Source organism: Neopelma chrysocephalum, unplaced genomic scaffold, assembly GCF_003984885.1.
Source record: "Neopelma chrysocephalum unplaced genomic scaffold, ASM398488v2 Primary Assembly neopelma1_24, whole genome shotgun sequence".
NCBI lineage: Eukaryota > Metazoa > Chordata > Aves > Passeriformes > Pipridae > Neopelma > Neopelma chrysocephalum.
In genome coordinates this window covers 8,451,006-8,474,609 of record NW_020897693.1, presented here as the reverse complement: position 1 = coordinate 8,474,609, position 23,604 = coordinate 8,451,006, and the positions used below count along the sequence as shown (strand labels likewise).

Sequence of the window (23,604 nt, the reverse complement as noted above, 5' to 3'; positions counted from 1 at the left end):
GGGAGGCTGGGAGCTGAAATTTCAAAACTCACAGAATTGGTTCAGGTTCTGGAGCGGCTCTGGATTTCACAAATGTATGAGGCTATAAGAGGCAGGATATGGTGGGGACTGAGGGTCATTCATGAAGTTGCTTTGGGGATAAAAAGAAAGCAGATTAATTTATTCTCTCAAATTGGAAAAAAAAACCCACAAAAGAAACAAACAAAAAAACCAAAACAAAAACCCAAAAATGAACCAAAAAAACCTCAAAACCAAGAAACCAACAAAACATGTCTCTCTCTCCTTTTTTCTTTTTTTTTTTTGTTTTTTAATAAGGAAGATTTTTTTCCCTCTTCCTTGCACTCAGAAGCCCAGCACACAGCTCTTGATTTCAACTGTTTAGCTTGACCATGCTTTTTGTCTCTGCTAAGACTCTTCCAGCAGTCAATAGAAAAGCTACCCAAAAAGCCAACAAGCCTTGGGTCCATCCCGCTGCCCTCCTCCCAGCTGGCCCTACATACAAAAGTGGAAAGCTGTTGGGGTTGCATGGTGACAGGCAGCAGTGCAAATGTTTGGAGAAGACAGGAATTATCAGATGGGAACTGGGTGAAGGCAGAGCGGGCACGTTTGGGGCTGAGAGGGAAGAAGGGACGGAAATAGCTCAGTTCTTGTATTAACTGATAACATTGAGTGCATTAATCAGCGAGTGAAGCTCATCCCTTACGCTCTCCAGGGAGTGACAGATCATCTGAGGGCTGTCCAGGAGCTCGATGCTGTGGGTGTAGGGCTCGTATTTCACTGAGAAGGGCCGCTTGATATGTGCTGCATAGCTCCTGCAAGGGAAGGGTGCAGACAGCTGGGTACAAGAGATGGATTCTGAGTCTCCCTCCTACCCACCACCAGTTATGCAGGAAGATCACAACAGGTTAATGCCTCCTTTAGGCAGAGTTTCCAGGTTAGCACAAAAGCTCTGGTTTCCCACCTTTCCAGTTCCACAGGACTATAGCAGTAGTTGAAATCCCTTCTGTTCATCAAGGAAAACCATGAGTATGCCTGTGAGTTTCTGTGGGCTGAACACATGAGCTTGTACCAAATCAGAGGGTACACTGAAGTGGTCAGCTCCACTTTTTCACGAATTGCCAAGGAGATTTAGAAGCTAATTGCAGGGAAAGCCCGTGGTATTATAGTATTATATTACTAAATCCTTTCTGACATTCATTTATTGACTAATCTCTACTTGGGGAGGGGGAAACTAGCTGTGTGTCATCTTAAGGATAGATTTGACAGGCAGTGCCTCAGACCTGAGCTAGAGGATGAGAACAGCATCACCAGAGACTTGTGCTTGAGCAAAGCTGCACTACCATACAAAAAGCTAACTGCAGCCTAGATCTCAGTGATGAACTTGACTTCACCTGATATCTCTCAACAGCAAGACCTTGTTGGTACTTTTCTAATGGAGAATTACATGGTCAAGTGAAAGCAAGTCAAGGGTAAGGTTTCCCCAGAGTTGCCCACATTCGCTTCCAATGCTAAGATTTGTATACTTGACAAGGTAGGGTTTTTTAATTTGGGGGCTATGTAAATATAGAGCTGGGAGTTTATATTTAGGTACTCATGGCTACAATCTCATGCTGGAAAGGCCTGGGAAGATGAGGGTGCAAACAGCAATAGCAACAGGCATGATCCTTGCCTCTGCAGAGGCTTCACCCTTTCGCTCCTGAATTGCTTAGCTTAGGCTACCCTCTTGTGGCTACCACAGGTCTGCTCTGGCACAGGGCTCGGGGAAGCACAGCCCTTTCCCAGACGGAGGCAGATGTTCCTCTAGCTGATACTTCGTGCTTAGTCTGGAATTGCAAGGGTTTGGGGGAAAACACAACACATAGGGCCAAGGGGCAAAAAGGTCCAAGGTGCAGGCTAACGCTGGCAGGGAGCTGCCATTCTTGCAGGAAAACAGCAAAAACGTGCAAATGAAGGGGTTTCCTGCATATTCACATTGTCCATCTCCTGAAAGATGTGGTTTATCTCAGTTCCACCAGGCAAGGTCCAGCTCACCTCTCTTCTTAATGCCATCAGCCACAACCATGACTCATAGCACAGCTGCTAATGGCTAGAAACTTGCCTTCCAGCGTGGGTGTGATCACTTGACACCTTTTGAAGCATATAAATATGACAGAGGTGCTTGGAAGGGCACTGGGGGGGTGTACCCTTTCCGAGAAAAGAGGTTTTTCTTGAGGGATAGCATTGATAGTCAGGTCCGTGGTGGCAGCTGCCAGTAATGCAAAAGATGCAGATGCTTTAATGTTTTCACCTCAGAGGGAAACATCTGTGTGGTCTCTGAGCTCTTTAAAGAGGATCATTTACAGTCACAATCAAGCTTGCCACAGTCAAGACCCTCTAGCCTAATCTTGGTTGTGTATGTGGTGTATATTTCCTTTTTAAATGCAAGAAAATGACTCATTAGGCAGCAGTTGCTTTTTTTTAAAGCAGCCTAGTGTGTGCTTGCTTTGGAGCAGCTGGACCCCAGGTTGTGTGAACAGTGCAAGTGAGGGTAATAAAAGTAGAAGTTAAAATATAGCAGTCCTCTTAATTTATATTAAATACCCCTCTTGAAGGAACTGCAAAGTCATGTACATCATGTTTACCTCATCCTGTCTCTTTCCTAAGCTAAGATGAAAACGGTACAGGCAAAGTTTTCCTCTGTCAATCAAATATTAAGGGACTGAGCTTTTCCCCTGTAGGCAATTCTCAGTATGACCAAGAAAATGCTCTTTTAATCAGATGACCATAGGTAGAGCTGGCCTTTACCATCCTGTTCACAGTCCCATGGGATGGGGAAACACATTTACACGTGTGGGATGTTATCTGGTGTTTGCTAACCCTAGGAGGAAAAAGTTCCTTTTTTCCCCCTGGATGAATCTATCCAAGCCAAGCAAATCTTTTTTGTTTGTGTATGAGCTACTAATGATGCCTGAGTTTGGTTGTTTTTGTGGGTTTGTATTTTCTCCTGCCTGTTTAGGTCTTTTTCCTGATTGAATAATAAATGGGTAAGTTGCACAACAGCTGCTCGGAAAGACAAACATCTTACTACATCCAAAATTCAGAGAATGCCACCATTTTGAGCATTTTCCTTCACCATTTTCCTAAAACTTTCACCCACAGAGCAAACTTTTACATGATGCAGAAGCCCGTGTTTCAGAAAGACACATGCTGGCAAGATGCTCCCGTGAAGGACAGCCAGTACCTGACCTATACCACTTGGCCCTTCTGCAGCAAGGTAGCAGAGGTGGTCCTGGTGGGTGGTTTGGGTCTCCAATTTCTGGACCATCAGCCCTCTGTTATGTTGCTTGGCCTCCCCTGGCAACTGGAGATAGTCTGTAGCTGCTGCCTGTGAGAAACAGGCAGACTAGCTAGATCTGTCCCTTCTCTTGCTCCCTCAATCTTATCCCCAAGAATGCCTTTCATTCCAGCCCACTGCTCCACATCCAAGACCTTGAGTCCAGCAGATTTTGTAGGGGCTCTTTGGACCCCACAGGAACTGGAGAATCACTTAACCTTTAAAGACCTGACAAGAGTTTCCAGAGTTCTTCTGAGAACTTGAACTGAAAGCAGCCATACTGTCAACTCCTATCTCAGTATATTATATTTTAATTTCCTTCTATTTGGGTCTCTCTCACTGTCCAGTCCTACCTCAGTTTATTTTTGGCATCACTGAAGCTTTCAGACACAAAATAAACAGGTTGGTAGTTCTGGTCCTGGTAGGGCTGAACAGCAGCAGCATCAGGGTCAAAATCCCGCACCTCTGGTTCATCTGACAAGGAGTGCTATGAACACAGCAGAAAAATGGCAGCATGAAACTAAGGGGATTGGAGGGCACATATGGGGTAAACAAAGGTGGAGAACAGATTGGGTAAAGTCATTGTAGAGGTGCTGAAACAGAAGGTGTTTTGCTCTATAGGGTCTAGAGCAGAGAGGCAAATTATGCTGGGACTTACTATGAGCTCCCCGTAGGAAGACAGGAGCCCGGCTCCGTAGGCTTTGACTATTCCATTCTGTCTGCAGAGCCCAAACTCCACTGTAAACCAGTAAAGCTGTGAAAGGAAAAGGGAAAACTCCTGGAGGATACAGCTCGTCATCTTCATCTCCCTATCACTTCTGAGCCCTTACATCACAGCCAGGGTCTGGGGCTATTTAAAGGAACAGGTGCCTGCACCCTTTGCTGCCAGAGAAAAGTGCTAAACTAAGTTTACACCAGGACACCAGGACAGATGGAGTCTGCATCCCTGGGCTTGTCCCCTGTGCACCCAGCTGCTGTGTGATGCTGGTGTTTGGTGCCCTTGGAGCAGAATAGGTCACCTTGCTGAGGGAGAGCCAAAGGAAGTGGATGTCATTTAATCCCATCCCAAAGAGTTCCAGCAGTGCTGCTGTTAGAAATACGATGCTTGGTGATACTACTGGTGCCCGAGAAAACTGGGTTAATGTGCAAGCAAGCTCTGCTGTTAAACTGATCTCTGCTCTGCACAGTCATCGTGAAAAGAGCAGGGCTGGGGCAGCTCAGGTGGGGGCTCCGAGCCTGCATATCTTGGAGCATCAGGCTGAACCTGTCCCCTTGATACCACAGAAATGCTGCTGGAGGGGTTGGGCCACCATTCAGCAAAGATATAAACTTACCGTTGCTAGTTTCTCAATTTCTTCATCAGTTGCTCCCAGAGATGCCAGCCCAATGTCCTAGGAAAAGAAGGGAAGGGGCAAACATCAGATTTGGTCTGCAGGCCTTATACATTTATTTCTCTGTTTTATTGCTTTGAGACAACAGATATTGCTGTCCTGCTGTGCCATGCATCTGATGGGACTTCATTGTGCTCAGACTGAAAATGCTTTGCTGCAGAGTTAGTATTAGTGTTCTCAGTCCATCACTGGAACATCATGTTTAATAAGAACAAGAAGGGTTTAGGTGGCAACACTGGGGTTTGGGATCCCACCTTGTGCTCCGCTCTCTCAGGGGTGAGAAAGCAGATGGCCACCTTACCTGAGAGAACTGGGCAAATGTCTTGTCAGCCAGCATCGGGACGTGCCCCAGCAGCTCGTGACAGCAATCCCTGCAGATGTGAGGGCAGAAAGGAGGAAAACACAGTCAGCAGCCGACAGAGTGTGTCCGATGGGGAGAAAGGGTAATTGCCAGCCAGGTGAGAGATGCAGGAGGGGGAGGCCATGGGGGCCAGGCAATACTCACGGCTCGGGGGAGTGCATGGGCGAGGACGCGTGGCGGATGTACTGCGTGCACTGGAAGACGCGGAAGGCCAGGCTGGCGAGGAAGTCCCGTGCTGACAACAAGCCAGCCACCGGCCGGAGCTGGAAGCCAGTCCTCTCTGAAACAGCACATACCATCGCTGTGAGGAGCATGGCCCATGGGCTGTGCTGACGTCCTGTGTTCTCAGCACCGGAAACTAAAGGGCTTCTTTTATGCCAAATCTAATTTATTTGCTCCTACTAGGGAACAACATCTGCTCTTTAGCTGTTCAGTGGGATCATTTGACTGTGAGCTTGACCTTCAATTGCAGCCCACTGTGTTTAGCTGCAATCTCCACCATTTGGGATCTACCACTCTCCTCTGTGGGCAATGCAAAAACCACCAGCTCTCCTCCAAAATCTCAGCTCACACTCTTCTCCTTTGGGTTCAGGCTGTCATCTGTAGCTGCCACCACCATGCTGGAGTCCTGGCAGACCCTGAACCTGGGTCCTCCAGGCTCATACTCACCTTTCAGGAAGCGGGAAACCTCCTCCAGCTGAGGGATGTTGTTCTCATTGTAGCCACAGAATTTCTCCAGTAGACTGAAAGCTTCAAGGTACTCCTTGCAGGCATGGGTAGGGTACAAGCTCTTCAGGGTGCTGTACACCTCCTTCCTTCAGGATAAGAGGTGGCATTCATTCAGTGGCTTGATGTGTCTAGTCCTCTCCTGTCATAGTGTTATGCACTACCAGGGACCCAGGCCTCTAGGCTCCTTGTCCTTTTGCCTTTCTCCACCACTAAGTCTATATCTCTGCACATTGATAGGGCTATGTAAACATACAGACACACATCAAATGAGCCTGCAAAGGCAGCAGCTACATCTGCACAGACCTATTTCTGACTTGAAGGTCAGGAAATTGTATAAAAGGTATTAACTGGAATTAAAATATTCCCAATAGGTAAACTTCTGAAGTTGCACTGTGAAGACAGTCAATAGAACCAGGAGATGACCTTGTTGAGAAGCCTGTGTACTCAGCTCATATGAGTTGGCCTTGTTTTCAGAGACATTCCTGCAGCAACGCTCCTGGAAAAAATCATCCTCAAAGGAAGTGTTTTCCTAAGTGAGGCCAGGGAGGTACCATGCAGATATTCCCCACTGGACTCTTCTTTCTGCACCTATGATAACTGCTCTTTGTTTGGAGGCTGCTACTAAGTCAGGACTCTTAGAGAAGTGGGACTCTAAATTATCTACCTTGCTCTCTGGGGAAGCTCCTTTGGAGGCTCCTGGGGGCTGCAGTGTGAAAGTGCTGTTGATGCAGCCCCAAGAAAGGAGGAGACAGAGCATCACTGTTTCGGAGGTAGCTTGCTCTCCCGGATGTGGCCCTACCATAAAATGCCATGCAATGTGTTACTGGCTTTTACAACAAGCTATTAAGTAAGATGCTTGTGCTCCTGATACATTTTTCAAGAGGCCACACCCTAACCGTTTGGGTTTTGATTCCCAGCTTCTAGTGGTGAAGCCAATAAATATCCCTGATCAAATCAGCACTCACCAGGTAGCGATCTCCTCCGCTGTGTACTCCACGTGAGGGATTGGGTCCCCACTGCAAGGCAAATGCACCATTACTGAGCAGAGCACATGCCAGGCTCCTCTTCCCTTCGAGAAGGAAGCACTTTGGAGAAGCTCTGCATGATGTTCATCAATCTTCTTTAAACCAAACGAGGGAGTGACAGGAAAGGCAAAGCCTTAGTACTGGGTCTTTTGTACAGGTGCAACAAGTACATAGACACGAAGAAAAGCGTTAGTCTAGTCAGATTATAAATGATCAAGGGATGAGCAAGAGTTTAGCAGGAACAACATTTACCAGAAAAAAAAACAACAAAAACAACTGTGTGAAAATAAATTCATTTCATGTGCCTGAAATTCAGGGAGCTGGTGGCTCCAAGAATGAGCTACCAGCTGGGAAATAAAATGAGCTAAGAAGGAAAGCTAAATGCATTTGAACTGCAGAAAAATATATTGTCAGTAATATTATGGATGGCAAGAATGGAAAATCTTAACATTGATGTAAGTGGGCACTAAAGAAGACTGACAATTTTGCTTTTTCTCGTCATAGTTAGCAATTGTATTTCCTGTCTTCCTATTCTCTATTTGAACAAGTGAAGTATTCATATATTACAGTGTAAAAACATAGTTCCTTTTCCATTAACAGCCTGAAGAGACACTACACAGTGGCTCATAAATACTAACCTGCAGGTGAGATGTAAGAGAAGACATTGCAAATTGGTGCATCATCTTAGGACAGTGTTTATTCCTGTGTCATTTGTTGGCACAGTGACTTTCTGTGCACCTAGTATTCATACAGGATAAAAACTTCAGTGTCCATATTCTGGGCTTCAAATCAGCAAAGAACATGAAAACCGTGCTGGCGTCTCACCAATTGCAGGGGTAGCTGAAGAAGGTGATCCATGTAATTGCTGTAGTCTGCTTTCAGCACAGCTCACTACAGTGAGCACAGCTCATCTACACCTGAAGTCCTGTTCAGAGAGAATGCTACGGTGAAAGGCAGTGTCACTGAATAGGATCTAGGGAATATTTTACAAACCTAACTGAATATTAGAGCTCTGTTTGATGTTGTAGTGAACAGATGGAGTCCTATCACTGCATATATCAGAAGTATTAAGTAGGAATAGTCTTAAATCTACATAAGACAATGTTGAAAACGTTACTGGAATCTATTTAATTTATCAGACAGAGTTTGGAGGTGAACCATTTAGTCTATAAATACCCTCATAGCAAAAAAAAAAAAAATCTCCGATAGCAGTGTTTTATCTAGCAGATGAAAGGCATGTATGATCCACTGGGTAAAAGCTAAAGCTATCAAAGAACAGTTTAGAAAGAAAACTCACATTTTTTCACATTGTTCATTGGAACAAGGGTTCCAGTGAAGCATTAGAACAAGTTTTCTGAGCATGTGGTAGCTTTTCCAGTAGTTGAAACACTGAAGTCAAAACTAGCTGCCATTCTAAAAGAGATGCTACATTTCAAAATTAAGTTTCAGATCTGATGGATGTGGCTTTTTTGTGCAGGAAGTTTATTCTTATTATATCTGTATTGATGTATGAATTAATGAAAACAGATATTTTTTAATTAAGAAAATATTGGAATGAATAGAGAGAAGAGAGACACAAAAGGAGCTGGAAAGGCTGAATGGGGAGACAAAACATAAAAAAAGTGTCAAAAATGTAGTACAATGACTTCCCAACAGGTTTATTGACATGTCGTTATCCCTTCATGAATGTTAGGAAAGAGACTTACTGCTTATAGTGAAAAGCAATCTCTGCTATTGATTTCCTTCTCTGGCGATATACTTGGTCAGAGTAGCCCTGTGATGGCAAATAGGAACAGAGACAGGATTTTTAATCAGTTACTAAAATTTCTCATGCAAGAAAGTTCATCACTGGCTGGAGAAACTTCTCTCAAGGTGGCATTCTCACTGTAGTTGACTGATCAGCTGCACTAATAGGTGTTCTCCAACTCCCTGCTTCTGTGGGACAACTCAGGAGTTCAGTATGAGGGTGTGCCCATACAGACTAACTCACCGGGTGATCCAGATCCAAGTCAGGGTCAAACTTGGTGACCAAATGGTGGCACTTGTCCAATTCACAGATTTTTCTGGGAAACCAGTGAACTGTGGGGAGAGAGAAAGTCACAATCTGCCTGTGGAAGTCAAGATGGAGCATTCCGTAATAAGAAGGGGTTGTGAGGGGGAGTAAGATACATCTGATCTCGTGTGCCAAATGCACACACACAACAAACAGCACATGGCACAGCTGTGCCTTCTGGGCAGTAATTCCACCATCTAAATGGTCTTTGTTCTAGAGTCATGTCTAATGTCATGATCTGCATCTCACGACTTCCTGCCCATCTCTCAGCAGAGTATTTTGTGACAAAAATAAAGAAGGAGATGAAAATTGGATTTTACTGAAAGATTCTAGACTTCACATTACACTGGAGTAGGGATGGAGAGCTCATTAGGAGAGGTGTGAACAAGCAAGAAATTCAATCTCCTAATTCTATTTTTTTGATCTGTTACCAGAAGAATGGGCTATGAACAATGGAGTCTGTTGAGAAATGGACAAGGAGGGAAGTGGCTTTCAGGATTCAGGTGTCCCAGAGGCAGTCTTTTCTGGTTTACTGAGATTCAGCATACAGTAGCCCTTTCCCTTTAGTGGGAATAACAAAATCTCCACCCTTTATCAACAGGGAGAGCTCAGCCTCTCCTCACAAGTGAAACAGTTTGTAAGTTCCTTACATTTGTCTTCCTTAGTGGTCCTCACATCTTCTGCTACCCTCTTGATGGAGCTAATGAAAGTGTTGAGGTCAGAGCTGTGGACTTCACAGCGCACAAAGTATTCCAGTTCAGCAGTCCCTTCACGGGCCTTTCGGCTAAGCCTGGTCTCCAGGTGGTGAATTTTAGCTTCAAATGTCTTTTGGGACATGGAAAGGAAGAACAAAACCATGAAGCAACACTTGAAACACCTCCTGCTGCTACCCAAAGATGTCCATATGGATACATAGAATCAGAATGGTTTGAGTTGGAAGGAACCTTAAAGATCAACTACTTGCAAACCCCCTGTCATGGGCAGAGACAGCTTTCACTAGACCAGGTTACTCAGAGCTCCATCCAACTTGACCCTTTAACACTCCCAGGGATGGGGCATCCACAACTTCTCTAGGCAACCTGTTCCAGTGCCTCACCATGCTTACAGTAATTTTTTTCCTAATATCCAACCTAAACCTACTCTCTTTAAGTTTGAAGACATTTATCCTTGTCCTGACACTACATACTCTTGTAAATAGTCCCCCTCCATCTTTCTTGTAGGCCCCCTTCAGGTACTGGAAGGTTGCAATTAGGTCATGTCAAAGCCTTCTCTTTTCCAGGTTTAACAATTCCAGTCTGGGATGGATTCCCTCTTGTCGTTTAGTTCGTACACACCCCCCCCCGCACCTCCAGTATAAACACACTTACCCGTTAATTCCACACTTTTTCCTTCTGCACAGGCAGCCACTTGGGCTGGTCACAGGTACCAACAGAAGACTTCCACAATGGCAAAGAAGACCACATCAAGCGAGATCGTTGATGTGGCAAAGTGCCACTTATCATGGGCCCCTTTCCTTCCACCTCCCACCCAAGACCAAGGTGGCGTTTGGAGGGGTGTGGTGGGGGGTGAAGGGGCTGCCCGGGCGCGGCCGGCGGTGCGGCGCTGGCCGTGGTGCTGAACGCGGGGATCGCATGACCCCCCCTCAGCAGCTTCAGTGTGGGCTCACTATCAGAACTGATGTCCTTTGGGCTCGTTATTCCTCCATGGACTAAGAAGGAGACAAAATGGAGTCTGTAGTCTTTCAAAATCAAATAGATTTGTGGATATTTTCTTTAGCTCAGTGAAAACTGGCAGTACAAGCCCAAGTCCCTGGGCAATGACCCAACCTTTCCAAAGTCCCTGCAAGACCTTTGATAGAGGAAGGGACATGATCTCTTTTGTTAATCAGAGGCAAAAAGATGAGAAGGAACAGATGCAATGCCACAGCTAAATTAAATTTAGGACTGTGTTTTTTAATGTACCTACCAACTTCACTATTACATTGTCCCCTCAACAATCGATACCTTTGCATTAATCTGACAGCTATGATTGCATTACCTATGCTTTAGCTGCATGTAACACATAGAGAAGAGTGAAACCAGCTTCCCTGAAGCCTGGCTCATGATGAGGCAAATGTCATTATGCCTGTCTGCTTTCATGTCTTGTACCTGCATTGCCAGAGGGATCTGGGAAATGAATCTTCCTCTATTGGGGCTTGACATGGTTGTCTTTTTATTATATTTAAAGCTCTCTCTGTGACAAGCTCAGAGAGCTTTTTTGCTCCAGGATGAAACAAACAACATTTGAACATAAGCTGCCCAAGCTTCTCTCTTGGTGTTTTGAAATTATTTAAACTACAGAGTTTAAATGCAGGGTAACATAAAATCTACCAAGTACAAGAGCCCACACATCTGTTTCATACCCACTGAGCAGCCTGTTGAATGTTACATTGATAGATTTTTCATGCTTTGTCTGTGCACTTCTGGGAAGGAGAACCCAGTCATGGCAACACCAAGAGTTTTGTCTGTTAAGTTTTTCATAGGGATTCTTTCAGTCTTGAGACAAGAACCATATGTTTCCCAGAAAACAGCTTGTCTTGCAACAGTCTTTTTAGAGGCGATGCAAGACATTTTGTAATTGCTGAAGAACTTAAACATTTTTCATAAGAGTATCAGAGATAATACTACATGGGCAATGAATAAGTAGAATGCCCTACAATTTCAGGGAAATATCCCCCAAAGGATAAGTATACTTTTTGTAGGTTGACAGCTGTTAAGTAGTGGGTTTACTGTACAGCGCATAAAGCCCTGAACAACCTGCTGTGACTGGACCTGCTCTGAGCAGGAGGTTGGACTAGAGACCTCCAGAGGCCCCTTAGAAGCCACATAACAGATTATTAGGAACAAATTGTCCTCTCCCATCACTGCTGAAGTCAGTGAAATTAAATTACCATGAATAAAACACATCTCAGAACCTCAGTTTGCAAAACACTTTTGAATCATTCTGGATGAAAATGTACTAGATATATGCAAGCTTTGATTACTGTTTAAATAGGTAGCAACTATTTCCAATGGAAAGACAACCAGTCTTTCCATTCATGGTACCGAGATCCTATATAATGCAACAATATATTGCTGGCTAGGGGGAAAAACCTCAGTTAGCAGCTTGCCTTGGTATTAAAGGCATATACAGGATGCATCTCAGGGGGGGAGGGGGAGGAATCAAACAGAATCTTTAACATGTGAATCAAATTAATCCTTGAAGTAGAGAGGAAATTTTGAAATCAAGATACCAGTTTTACTCCCAGGGTGAAGTAGTTCCTGTAACTATTTGACCAAGGACCAGCGTGTCAATGCCATTCAGAGACTGTTAAAGCCTTGACCCACAAGGAAGGTGAGTTTGGTCTGCAGGCAGGCGGGGTGCACAGCTTGCTTTGAGTGTGGGATTAGAGCCCTTCACATGAAGTTGAAGTGCTGAACAGTGGAGAGAGTTGTCAGAGTATGCCACAAGGGTGTGGACTGGAAGTGTAAACCTGTGTGGTTGGATCCAATAATTAAGCAAAATTAAGCCCAGAGCTTAACAGCACTGCAAGACATAGGTATGCCTCTTTCTTAGTGATGGCAAGTGAGGGCACACTGGGGTATGAGCAAAGTATAACTGTGGGGACATCAGACTGATCATTTGCAGTAGGCAGACCTAGACAAATTCTTTTTTATTAGGCTGAAGTGATATTTCTCACAGAACAGTCATGAAACCTGAAGTGTATTCCTTGACTACCATACAACAGTTTAGGTACTCACCTCAAATACTTTAAGTACACGGGACAGTGGTGAAGTCTTGGCTCCCTTGAGCATGAAGAAGAGGTTCAGCATGGCTCTCCCATCCTTCTCCTCAAATACAATGGTCTCTGTAGACTCTGCAGCATCAGTAGCTGCAGCTGCAGCTTCTCTTTCCTTCCTGGCATCTTCAATGAGGCTTTGACGTCTTCCAATGAACCGTGGAGACTGAAGGCAGAACAGAAGGGGAGATCAGAGACATCCCCAGTAGCTGGATCAGATATGACTAATGCATCTCAGCAGAGGAAGCAGGGAAAAGTTGTATTGACTTGCTTGACTTTGTAGAGGAAGATCTGGTGATGAGGACTGAGGTTTTAGAACTGAACTTTTGGAAATGTGCAGCTTTTGGAAAAAATATGTGTAAAATATCTTTTTAACATGATTGGAGAGTGAGCTTCTCCCCTCACCTTCCCTAGCAACAGTTTTCAATATCCTTCAAAAAACAAAAATCATAAACAATCTTACATAGCTTTCAGGTGTCTGATGAACTCAAGTGGAGAGGCACTAGACAGACCTGAAGTCATCTGTGAAAAGATACTTTGTGAGGGACAGCTGAAGCCCACAGCTGTGCCTGGCCAGGAAACATGAATTGTTTGCAGGTGTATTAGCAGAGCAGCTTAACTAAACTGCTCCCAGGATCCAATGTGACATTTTCTTTTGATATTAAGTGGATGCTTGCCCACTGAAGTGTAATTGGAACCACATCCATATACCCCAGAAAATAAATTCCTCCCACTCATCTATAGATTTGTTTTGTCCAAACAAACTCCCGCAGATTTCTGTTATTTGGAATTGAACCTAAAATGCTGCAGCTCTGTGCCTGAAGTCATGTTAGGTCACTCGTTTATATTTATAGTGAACTACACACTATTTCAATCACCACTATTTCTTTTGTTATACAAATAGCTCATATACCGACTTATTTGTTCTTTGTCTTTTTACAACCAGTTTTCCATTTAGAGGCAGCTCAGCTGGTTCCAATTTTCTGTGTTCAATACACAAACCAGATGACAAACCCCCAGAACTTGCTAAAAGAAACCTGGGTAAGCACTGAACAAGGACCAGAGTGGGATTGGCTGCAGTTTTCCCTCTGGTCACATTGAAAATATTCTGAAGGGATAGAAATGCTAACCAAGCAGTGCTTTCCCTACCTTGTGAAAATTTTGAGAATGTTTTCCTTTTAAAAAGGCAGCCTGATTGACTACTAAGCTCATTTTCTCTCTGATTTTCAAAGCCCACTATCAGTAAGTAATGTTTCCTGTAAAAATCCTCTTGGATGCTTTAGCAGTGTAAAGCCAACATTTTAAATGCAACCTCAAAACTGCAGCACATCGAGGCACCAGCCACTGCATTTCTGTCTTTTTTAGTAAAGATATCTTTTTTAGTAAAGATACCCCTCTGAAATTATGTTTGCCAATCCACCCTTTATTCCTCATGGCACAGAAAATCACCTTCTAATAAATAAGCATAGATTGCTGCTTGTCTAAGTTGGTGGTATTCATGCCCAAAGAGAGCAGACATCTAAAAAGTAACCTCAGCCATAACTTTTAAAACCTTGTGAGCATGTGCTCAGCTTTAGGCGTGTGTTTTGCATCACTACAGTGTTTAAAGCTAAGCCAGTATTTACTTTAAAGTGCCTGCAATAAGCAGGGCAAACAGCCCCGTGCCAGGCAAACAGCCCCGTGCCAGGCACAGAAAATGGTCTCCACAGCGACCCCAAGCCAGGCAGTGATGATACCTAAGGATGCTTTGTCACACTGTGCTCTGAGGCAGAGGATTTTACTTATGGGGTGGAGAAGAGGAGAGGAGGGAAATTATAACCCCGTATTTAGGCTGCAAATCAGGTTGAAATCCAACTTGGAGGAGTTTAAAAGGCGAGGCTGGAAAGCTGCACCATGAGAGGGAGCCTCAACCACTCAGACATATGTGCTGAGACTGGGTGGCCCCAGGTAGGCAGGACTGGGGGACTTCAGTCCCTGTATAGGAGTCCTGTAAGTTCCTTAGCTCCATGGTGTTTTAGGTGGTAAATTAAAAAAACCAACCAAACAAAACCAAAAAACCACAAACAAACAAAAAACCAAACAAACAAACAAAAAAACACTGGTAAAAGGCTGATTTCTGAATTTTGCTTGGGAGAAGAGGGCTGGAAGGGATTTGGCTGCCTGCTGCCTCCTCTGGCAGGTGGAAGCTGCCTGGCTGCACACTCCCCATCTCATCTTTCTCTCCTCTGCCCCTCACATTTATGCTGACTGGAGTATTATCTTCTTTTGCTGGAAATTAGAAATGTGGCATGTATAATAGCCAAACTGATCTTATGATAAATGCCTTTCTTTCTTCTGAAGGTGCCATTGTATGGTATTTCCAAATTGCCTTGCAGACTGGCTCCCTGAGTGCATATCTGGCTACAGTGAGAAATGTAATTTGATTTTGCAAAGCATTTATTTGCCTAATCAGGGCCCGAGTCTGATATGATCATTCACCTTTTTTGAAGGGTTAGTTTGTGCCTCTTATGAAGGGTTTGTTCATTTTTCCGTCTTTGAATTTACTGAAACTCAGAGTGCCCAGCCTGAGTAGAATAAGTAAAACACTGTGTTTGGAGTTACTTTGTTTTGGTTTTTTCCCCTGGCTCATTATTTGCAGCAAGCAAGAAGGATTGTAAAGACTGTTTCCCTCTCGTCAATGTGGGGACAGTAACATCCTACCCCTGCTTCCCTGGGCACTCTTTCATGCTGGTTTGTCTCCAGTGGCTGTCTCCTGGCTACCTCTGTTTGTGTGCTCTGTAACCAAACCCAGCTCCAGCTACAGTCCCAGGGTCTCTTGCAAAAACTATTAGCAGCAGAAAAACTTCATATATAACAAAAGATTTTTCCACGGTGTGCGTTTGATGTTTGGCTGGCTCAGCTGACACATAAAATACCTGCTGCTGTAGACAAGTTCTGGGATTGCAAAGGTCTGTTCCCCCCCCCCCCCCATTTTGCACAGTTTCCCCTGGAGCACAGTGCTGGTCCCTCGGGGAAAATGGCAAGGGAACCCCTCAGATCTGCTGGAGGTGGTGTGATGGTGGGCAAGGGCTGTGTGGCTGATATCCATTGTCCCACTGACAACACGAGGGCCAGGAACAATGTCACACGCAAATGCAGTCATGCTTCTTGCCTGGTGGAAGCCAGCAAAATAAGAGACAGGATTGTGGAGATCTGTGCTAGATGAGAGCAAAGAACAAAGTTTTTCGTGCATCTCACTCTCCAAATAATCCTCACATGTTAAAGTTTTAATTTTAGTTTGGGGTTTTTTTTCTGAAAATTTCTATTCAAAGAAGGGACACAAACACAGGCTGAAGTTTTATGTACCCTCCAGGCTGGAGGAACTGCTCACCCCAAGCAGGTTGCCACACTCCTGTCAGCCCATCTGTTGAACCTGAATTCCTCTGGCGCCTCTGTTCAGTGGCCCATTTCCCATAAAACACGGAGCAGCACCCCAGAGGGTGTAATAACCAAACACTCTTCCCTTTTCCAGATGAGCATTTCAACAAGCATCTCAAATACTTGAAAAATACCAGGTTTTCAAGAACCACTTATGTGTTCGTTATTTTGCCGGAATGAAAATGACTGTTAGCGGGAAGCCTTCCCTGATTTCCATTTATTAGAGAAGGCAACTTTACCTCCTTGTTTCCTAAATGTTTCCCTTCCTTCCCAGCAAACTCCACTCTCCAAAATACCTGTCTGTCAATGTAGTGGCTGATTTTAGCAAGGCAGAGCATTGCACAGGGTTAAGAGAAGGGTGGATGAAAAAGGCAGCAAGCATAGGGGAAGGAACTGGGGAGCTCTATAACTGACCTGCTGGAGTCATGCTGCAGATATCTGCCAAACACATCTGCTACCTAACACATCTCTATTCCTGAGTTTTCTCCTGCCCAGCATCCCCAGGGGGTCCCCTTCTGGTGCTCCCATTGCCACTGGCTGCTCTGGCTCCCTCAGCATCACCCGCAGCCGGTACACAACTCAGACCCACAAGACTGTCCCATGCTGGGGGTCTTCAGGCTTGTCCTGCCTGCCAAGGCTTTGGGGTTAGGAGGTGAAATGTCCCTGTCCCTACAGCCAGTCCAATGGGTTGGCCAGGCTTGGCTTTTTAAAGGCATTTGAGAGCTCATTGGGAAGTTTTCCTCTCCTTCCCCTAACAGATTCAGATTTGGTGTGTGCAGAAGCATTCCCCAGGCTAACTATAGGGCTGAGACCACATCAGGGAAGACTGGGAACAGAAATGGGGAAAGGATGTTCTGGGAGATAAACTATGGACACAGCAGCAGTGAACAAACTAGTTATACTGCCTGTGCCTTGTGTGCTGTCTAAAACAAGAGCCCCACTTTTTTATTATGCAACAACAGGTGAAATCTCTGCAGTATAATGTCTTGAAACTAGGAGAACATTAAGATTTTCAAATTCCCTTTCACACTGGGGATTCCTTGCTATTCTTGCCTTAGGTCTATGGGTTATTCACCTTACTTTTGGCTGAGGTGGTGGGGGTTGCATTAGTTCAAGTTTTCACCCCCCTAAATGTTTGCATTTCACGTGTACCAGTATGTAGAGAGAACTGCTTGAGTAATTTTCCTTTGCCAGACAAGAGCCAGGAGGTGCCTGTGTCGGCCAACTCCCACAAAGGCAATGTTGGTCCATCTATTTCTGCCTCCCTCTGCCTATACCTATGGGAGAGGTTGTGGTTTTTGGAGGGGGAGGGAAAGAAGTGGGGTAGAGTTGTCTTACCATGATGGCCTCAGCTTGCTTGGAGTCCAGCTCCGACACCGCCCTGCGGAAGCCTTTGGCTGCAGAGGTGGAGATGTTCGGGGTTGGCATCTTTGCTCTTCCACAAGCTCTGCTGTCTGCTTTCCAGCTCCTTGCCAGCTTTTTATAGGGCAGGGCTGACGTCAAAGACTCTTTCAAATCTTCTCTTCCCCTGCCACCTCCCCATCACCACCTCCCTCCTTTCTCCCCCTCAGGCTGAGAGGAGGAGGGGATGCAAAGGAGAGAAACGTGTCTGTCCCATTAAATCTAATCGCTACAAAGATTGCAGACACCCTGCCTTCACAGACCAGACAACCCCCCACCTGTTTGCCTGCATCCAAAAGATTTCTACTCTAATTTATCCCTCCCTTGCTCTCCCTCCTATTTCTGGATAGAGCTCATTCTCGTTACCTGTTTCTCTTCCACACATTTTCTTTCCCAGCTTGGGAGTTGCACGAAAGGATTTTGATCTGTGAAAGGAACGAAATAAAAGGAAGAGATTTAGCCCTCTCCAGCCCTTTTTTCCCCTTGTTTGCCTTGTCATCGAGGCAGTAAAGTAATAGGAAAATAACACTGATTCCCCTAAGGCAACTGCGGGACTGGATCCCGTTCTCACGCATGCACCTCCCAGCGCCCAGCTTCTGACAACGCTGTGCATTTCAGGGCTCCCCCGTCACCTCAGATCTTGATTCGGCCATGTAACTCTGACAGCAGGACAGCAGAATTTGAGTCTTCAGAGATGAAAAAGGCTTTAGAGGAAACAACCTGGAAAAACCCTCTCAGTCCTCCCTTCCCAAAAGCTTTGCTCCTCTTGTAGTAATTCCTAATAGACCGAATGCCCACGTACAGCGGGGGCTGTGACAGTGGGTGACAGCTCAGGACCTATCCTAGGATTCTGCTTGCTACAAGTAAAACTGGCTTTTTTTCTCCTATTGGATTTGCAGCAGCTGTCCCAACCAAACAAGCATTGTGGGAATGCGTGGCCACACTTTGTGTGAGCCACCACCATCCTGGTGACAGGCCACTGACTGGCACAAATCCCTGTGGATGGGAATGTGGTAGCATTTTACCAGGTGACTGCCAGAGAGCTCACCCCCAACCTTGCTGACCACAGCATTGACAGCTGGTTAGGGTTGGTGGTTCGTGCTTCACGTGGCAGGATAGCTGAGTTCGTGCCAGCATGTCAATGATTTTTGCAGTGCCAAAAGCCCTGAAGGATCAACAACCCATTGACCTCCTTGAGGATGCAAAGCCCTTGATGTTTGCCATCTCCTGCAAACACCAGGAAGCAGGCAGTGCGACCAACACTGCCAGCCCCACCAAGGCAGCTTGGGAAGCTGGTTGGTAGAAGTTGAAGCTGAAGTAAGCAGTTGGCAGCAGCTAAAGATTGATACAGTAGTGAGCCAAAATGGATCTTAAGACACGCGGAACATCTCTTATTGCAGGTGCTGACAGCACTGCTGTTCAGTACAGTGAAAACCAGAAGAATGAGTTAAGCAGCCATCAGGGCTCCCCTCTCCCCAGCCTCTGCGTCCTCCCATGTGGTACCACCTTACGCGCTAAGACCAGCCCTTGCTTTTGCTTTAATTTCATCCCTAATCCCCTCTGAGTCTCCTAAACTGTCTATTTGCCCTCTGCTAAACTCTGGATGCTCAAAACACAAGACAAAACCCTACTAAACTGATGGAGGGTAATGCTGCCTGGTGTTGCAGGATCTTCTAGGAAAATATTTTAGGGGCAGGTCCTGAGACACCCCACCGCCACTTCCACCCAGAAGCTGGTCAAGGAGCAGCATTTCAGACTCAGTCACCTCCTAGTTGCTGGAGTGGCCTTGGACACTCTCTTGCTGGGGTGTGTGAATTAGCACAGTCCTATGGCTGATTTATTTTTGTGCTGCTGGCTGAGGTGAACCACCGTAGCAGGACAGGTTGGTGTGTGGGGAGCACAGCTCTGAGATAGCAGTACTCAGTCCCATGCTGCTGCCTTACCCAGGTGTCCTGGCTGTGCTTGCTGTCACTGCACCAGTTCACAACCCTTTAGAGGTGCACCTTTCAAGGTGCACAGAACAGAAGATCTTCATCATTGCTTCACGCTGCCACTAAGAGACAGCTGTCACCTAAGGAGTGACAGCTATCTTTAACAGCCAGGCTCTCTGACCTGCTGAGGATTTGATTGCATACCGGTTAAAGGGAACAAAGGGTTTTCTGGATAACTGTAGGTCAGCAATCATTTTAAACATAACCCAGCTCCCGCTGAAGTTAATCCTTCCATGAAACACTAGAAGATTAGGATCTCATGCAGGTTGCCACTCATGCTCTCTCATGTTTCCACATTCTGTCCTGACTTTTTTGAAGCAAGGTTTTCTCAGGAATCTCATAGACTGGACTTGCAAGCAGTATGATGCTCATTCCCATGCTGGAACATTTCTGTCTTACTCCAATCACAGACACAGAGTGTGAAGAGGGATGCCCATCCCAGACAATCCCATAGAAGTGAATCACTGCAGTTCATCCTGTTTTTTACTGCTGAAGAGAGCTAGTCCTCTCCAGAGACCAAAAGTTCTTGGGGGTTTTTTGGGGGTTTTTAAGTTTATCTTTAGTACCCTTCCTGATACTAGGAGAATTAAAAATAAGCAGTAAGTCAGTGGACGGTCAGACATAGCTCCTTCAAACAAGCAGGTATCTGTCCTAGGTTTCACCATTGTCTTGCCCTAGGGAGACTGAATCCACTCTGCTATTAGTGCTTCCTAGTATGTTGGAAGGAGACCTCTTATATATGAGGTAAAAGTAAACTAAGATCATATTGGTCATCTGAATATAATCTATGAAGACTGGCAGGAAGAACAATCAACTCCAAAAGAGGCCACAAAAACAAAGCTAATCTGTCTTTAATGTTAGACATCAGTGAAGAGACCTCAGTCAGGATTCTGTTACTCCATTAATGCCAGTAAAGTTAACATATAAAAAAAGGCAAAGGAGAGTGATATGCAGACTGCCTGTTTGCTTTGCTGAAGAAGTTTCCTATGCAGCTTTACAGCCGTGTGAGGTCATGTCTGCAGTGGTGGTTTTTGACAGTCTAGGACGAAGATGCAAAGGTATTAAGGGTGGAAAGCTGTAGTTAGGCTAACTACTCCAGAATATTTAGTTAAAACTATTCAGATAATTTGCTGGTGTGATACATTAAAATGTGAACATTGTCAATGAAGGGCCTTGCCAAGACTAGGCCAGCTTCACTGGGATTTAATTTGGGGGGCAAAAAAGAGACTTCAGTAGGAGGAGAGTTATAAGAATTGTATTTGAATATATTTATCAAAAGCTGTTTAAATTGCGCATGAATTCTTCTGGCTTGCACTACCTTTAAAACAGCATGTAGGCTATAGAATTTCAGCACTTTTTGTCTGAGGTTTTCACTTAAATTTTAGAACAAAGACGAATTTCAAATTATTCTATTAATTTAATCTCTTTTTCTTCATTTTATTTTCTTATGTGAAATCAGAAAGAGAAACCATTTTGCTAGACCTATGATTTTTGCTAACTTAGTTGAAAGATTTCTTTAAAACAGCATTTGCCAGTGATGATAAACCTAAAATCCACCATCAAAACAAGTTCCACTTATCCAAATTGTAATCAATTTGCTGAAAGGGTAGCTTTAAAATGTCAGTTCATGTAAAGAACTGAGAAAATTGTAAAATAATAAATACGTGAACAGAGCAAGCCACTCAGCCTTCCTGCAGGCTGTAACATATTCAGAGACCACATATGAAAGCTCTTCTGACAAACAGAGGCTTTAGAATGTGCCAATAACATCAGACAAGTTTTCAAGATTATTGTATGAATAAATGGAATTTCTTTTAATATATTTTCTGTTTTGTTTTTGTCTCATTACATGTTGTTTCTTCCCTTGTGAAATCCAGTACTTTATTTAAGCTCATCAGTGTTTGTACTTAGTTATCTCATCCCAAAGCCCTTAATTTTTAATCCCTTGTCTTCATACTGGTGACATTTAGTCATACCACTCTCTTCTTCTTTAAGACCTGCTAATCTGCCACCCCTATCTCTGTCTGGTGATGAGAGTTCTGCATTGTACAGAAACAATGCCTCCAGCATGGAGGCTCCACAGAGCCAAAGTCCTGCTTTCCATGCAACCAAGGGCAAAACTTCCAGATTGCCATGAGGGATGGTAAGAATTTTTCTTTCTGAAAAGAATGGAAGATCAGGTTGGTTCTCCTGTCCGGAAGGAGCTAACAGAGGAGGTGAGGTGGGAGAAACCATGTGGCAGCAGGTTCTCCTTTTGGGCAGGAAAATGGTCAGCAGGTGGATGTCCTGAGCAGTTACCAGCACAGCTGAAAAAGGACACGTATTACTTTTTCCCAAACAGTCCAGTGCAAAGCTGTTCAGAATATTTTTCACCTGTGTCCTTCCCAGGCAAAGTCCCACCTTTTTGGACAACACCCACAGTTTGGACATTTCCATCTCTTCGTGCATCTCTATAAACCACCTGTTTGGGTCCATGTTTAAGTTCTGCTGATATCAGACCTGACTTCTGTGGTGTGTAAGTCTATTTGATTAAACCAAGCCAGGCTTTTCTCAGCTTTTGTCATATTTAATAAATTACTAGATTTGCTAATGAGGAAGAGGAGCCTTAGGAAGCTTTATGAAGGAAATACAACAGACGGACGGGTTTTCATCACTGCTTTGTTTCTCACACTCCAACCATGTGACCATCCTTGAATGTGTGTGGGTGCCATGTGTATCCAGCTGTGCATTTTAAGGGATTAATCTGACATAAATAGGAAACAGCAAACACTGTTTGACACTGTTTCACTGCACTAGCCCCCAGATAGAAAAGCCCAAAAACTGGGATGCTCTAAATGTGCTTTCCTCAAGGGTGAAGCAGACCCAAAAATAATTCAGGCATGGTGTTAAGGTTTAAAGCACTGCTGGTCCACTGGAGGCTTATTTCATCTACCACTGGATGCAGGATTGGTGGTGCAGAGATAAAAACAAGATATTAATGTGTTTGGCTGGATCCATGTGGTCAGTCTGTGCATCCTCAAGCAGTGCTCACAATAATCACCATTCCTGAGCACCTCAGGTATGGGGACCAAGAGAAAATCCCCATCTGCCCAACTACCATCCCTCATTGTGGGAGTTGAAGAGATATCTGTGAAACAGCCTGTAGTCTTAATGCAAGTCCTAGGGTAAATCAGTGACAAAGGTACTTGCAGCTTGCTAAGGGTTGGGGTTCTCTCTGGTGGCCCAGGGATCTGCAGGGACAGGGTTTGCACCATGAGAGTGCCCCACCAAGGCTCAAAGAAGGGGACGGTGTATTCTGATGTGAGGGTGAGTTGTCATCACCCATCACAACCAAGGCAACCGTGACAGCCATGTGGGGTGCCCAGACCCCCTCACTGCTCTTTCTTCCACCCACCCACCCTCTCTCCCTCTTCCCCTCCACAGCATGAATAATTACAGTCTGCTGTAATTTTGAAGCAATTATAGAGGGGTTAGCCAGCTCCATCAAGAGATGTTTTTTTCTCTTCTCCCTTCACAGCTCCATTCAACATCCCCAAGTGCCACAAAGGAGTTTAATAACCCATAATGACAACCCAGGCCTTCGCATCATTGCAGCCTCCCCAGGACTGGGGCAGCAGCAGGAAGGAAAAAAAAGAGATAATTAAAATCCTCACCTCCCTCTTAACTTCACAGCCTCCTATTATCTATAAAACACAGACTTCTGTGCTCACGCTCTCTCACAACTGATGAGCTCTGGGGAAGGGGGGCTGCAAGCAGCAGAGATGGGTTAGCTCCTCAGTCAGGGCAGCGAGATGTTTTGTGCCACTCTGGGAGAAAAGCTCTGCCATTCCCTTCACTGCAGAGGCAACCACTGGGACATGAGTCCCACTGCAGGGGTTGCTCTTTCAAGGCAGTCAAAACAGCCACCAACTAAAAAAAACCAAAAACAAAAACAACAACAAAAACCCCAACACAGAACATACACTTTCCTAGAGAAGATGGAGTAGGGCTTTGCAACCTCCTCCAATGATTTTTTGCCTCAGTGTGTGCCACTACATTTTCACAACATTCTATACAGGATAGATCTGCTCCACAGATACAAACCAATGGCTTAAGGATCAAGGCCA

General features: G+C 44.9%; 1 protein-coding gene across 2 annotated transcripts; it reads right to left on the bottom strand.

Moving 5' to 3' along the window:
- Positions 1-296: 296 nt before the first annotated feature.
- TH (tyrosine hydroxylase) lies at positions 297-17,569 on the bottom strand. 2 transcript variants are annotated; one of them, XM_027674239.1, is made up of 13 exons: positions 17,445-17,569; positions 12,652-12,855; positions 9,523-9,697; positions 8,810-8,898; positions 8,526-8,593; positions 6,760-6,810; positions 5,735-5,880; positions 5,210-5,345; positions 5,006-5,075; positions 4,648-4,704; positions 3,972-4,067; positions 3,667-3,800; positions 297-812 (listed from the first exon to the last, which is right to left on the bottom strand). In XM_027674239.1, exons 1-13 carry the CDS (start codon positions 17,532-17,534, stop codon positions 653-655), a joined length of 1,476 nt encoding a protein of 491 aa, XP_027530040.1. In that variant the 5' UTR covers positions 17,535-17,569; the 3' UTR covers positions 297-652. The 2 variants fall into 2 exon arrangements, with proteins under 2 accessions (XP_027530040.1, XP_027530041.1); XM_027674240.1 differs by lacking the exon at positions 3,667-3,800.
- Positions 17,570-23,604: the final 6,035 nt, after the last annotated feature.

Bases quoted from the DNA above. Each gene is read 5' to 3' on its own strand.
- TH (XM_027674239.1), bottom strand. From the start codon at position 17,534: ATGCCAACCCCGAACATCTCCACCTCTGCAGCCAAAGGCTTCCGCAGG. The intron at 8,594-8,809 runs GTGAGTTAGTCT...TTGCCATCACAG, and splicing joins ACTTGGATCTGGATCACCCG to GGCTACTCTGACCAAGTATA. The intron at 4,705-5,005 runs GTAAGGTGGCCA...TTCTTTTCCTAG, and splicing joins CATTTGCCCAGTTCTCTCAG to GACATTGGGCTGGCATCTCT.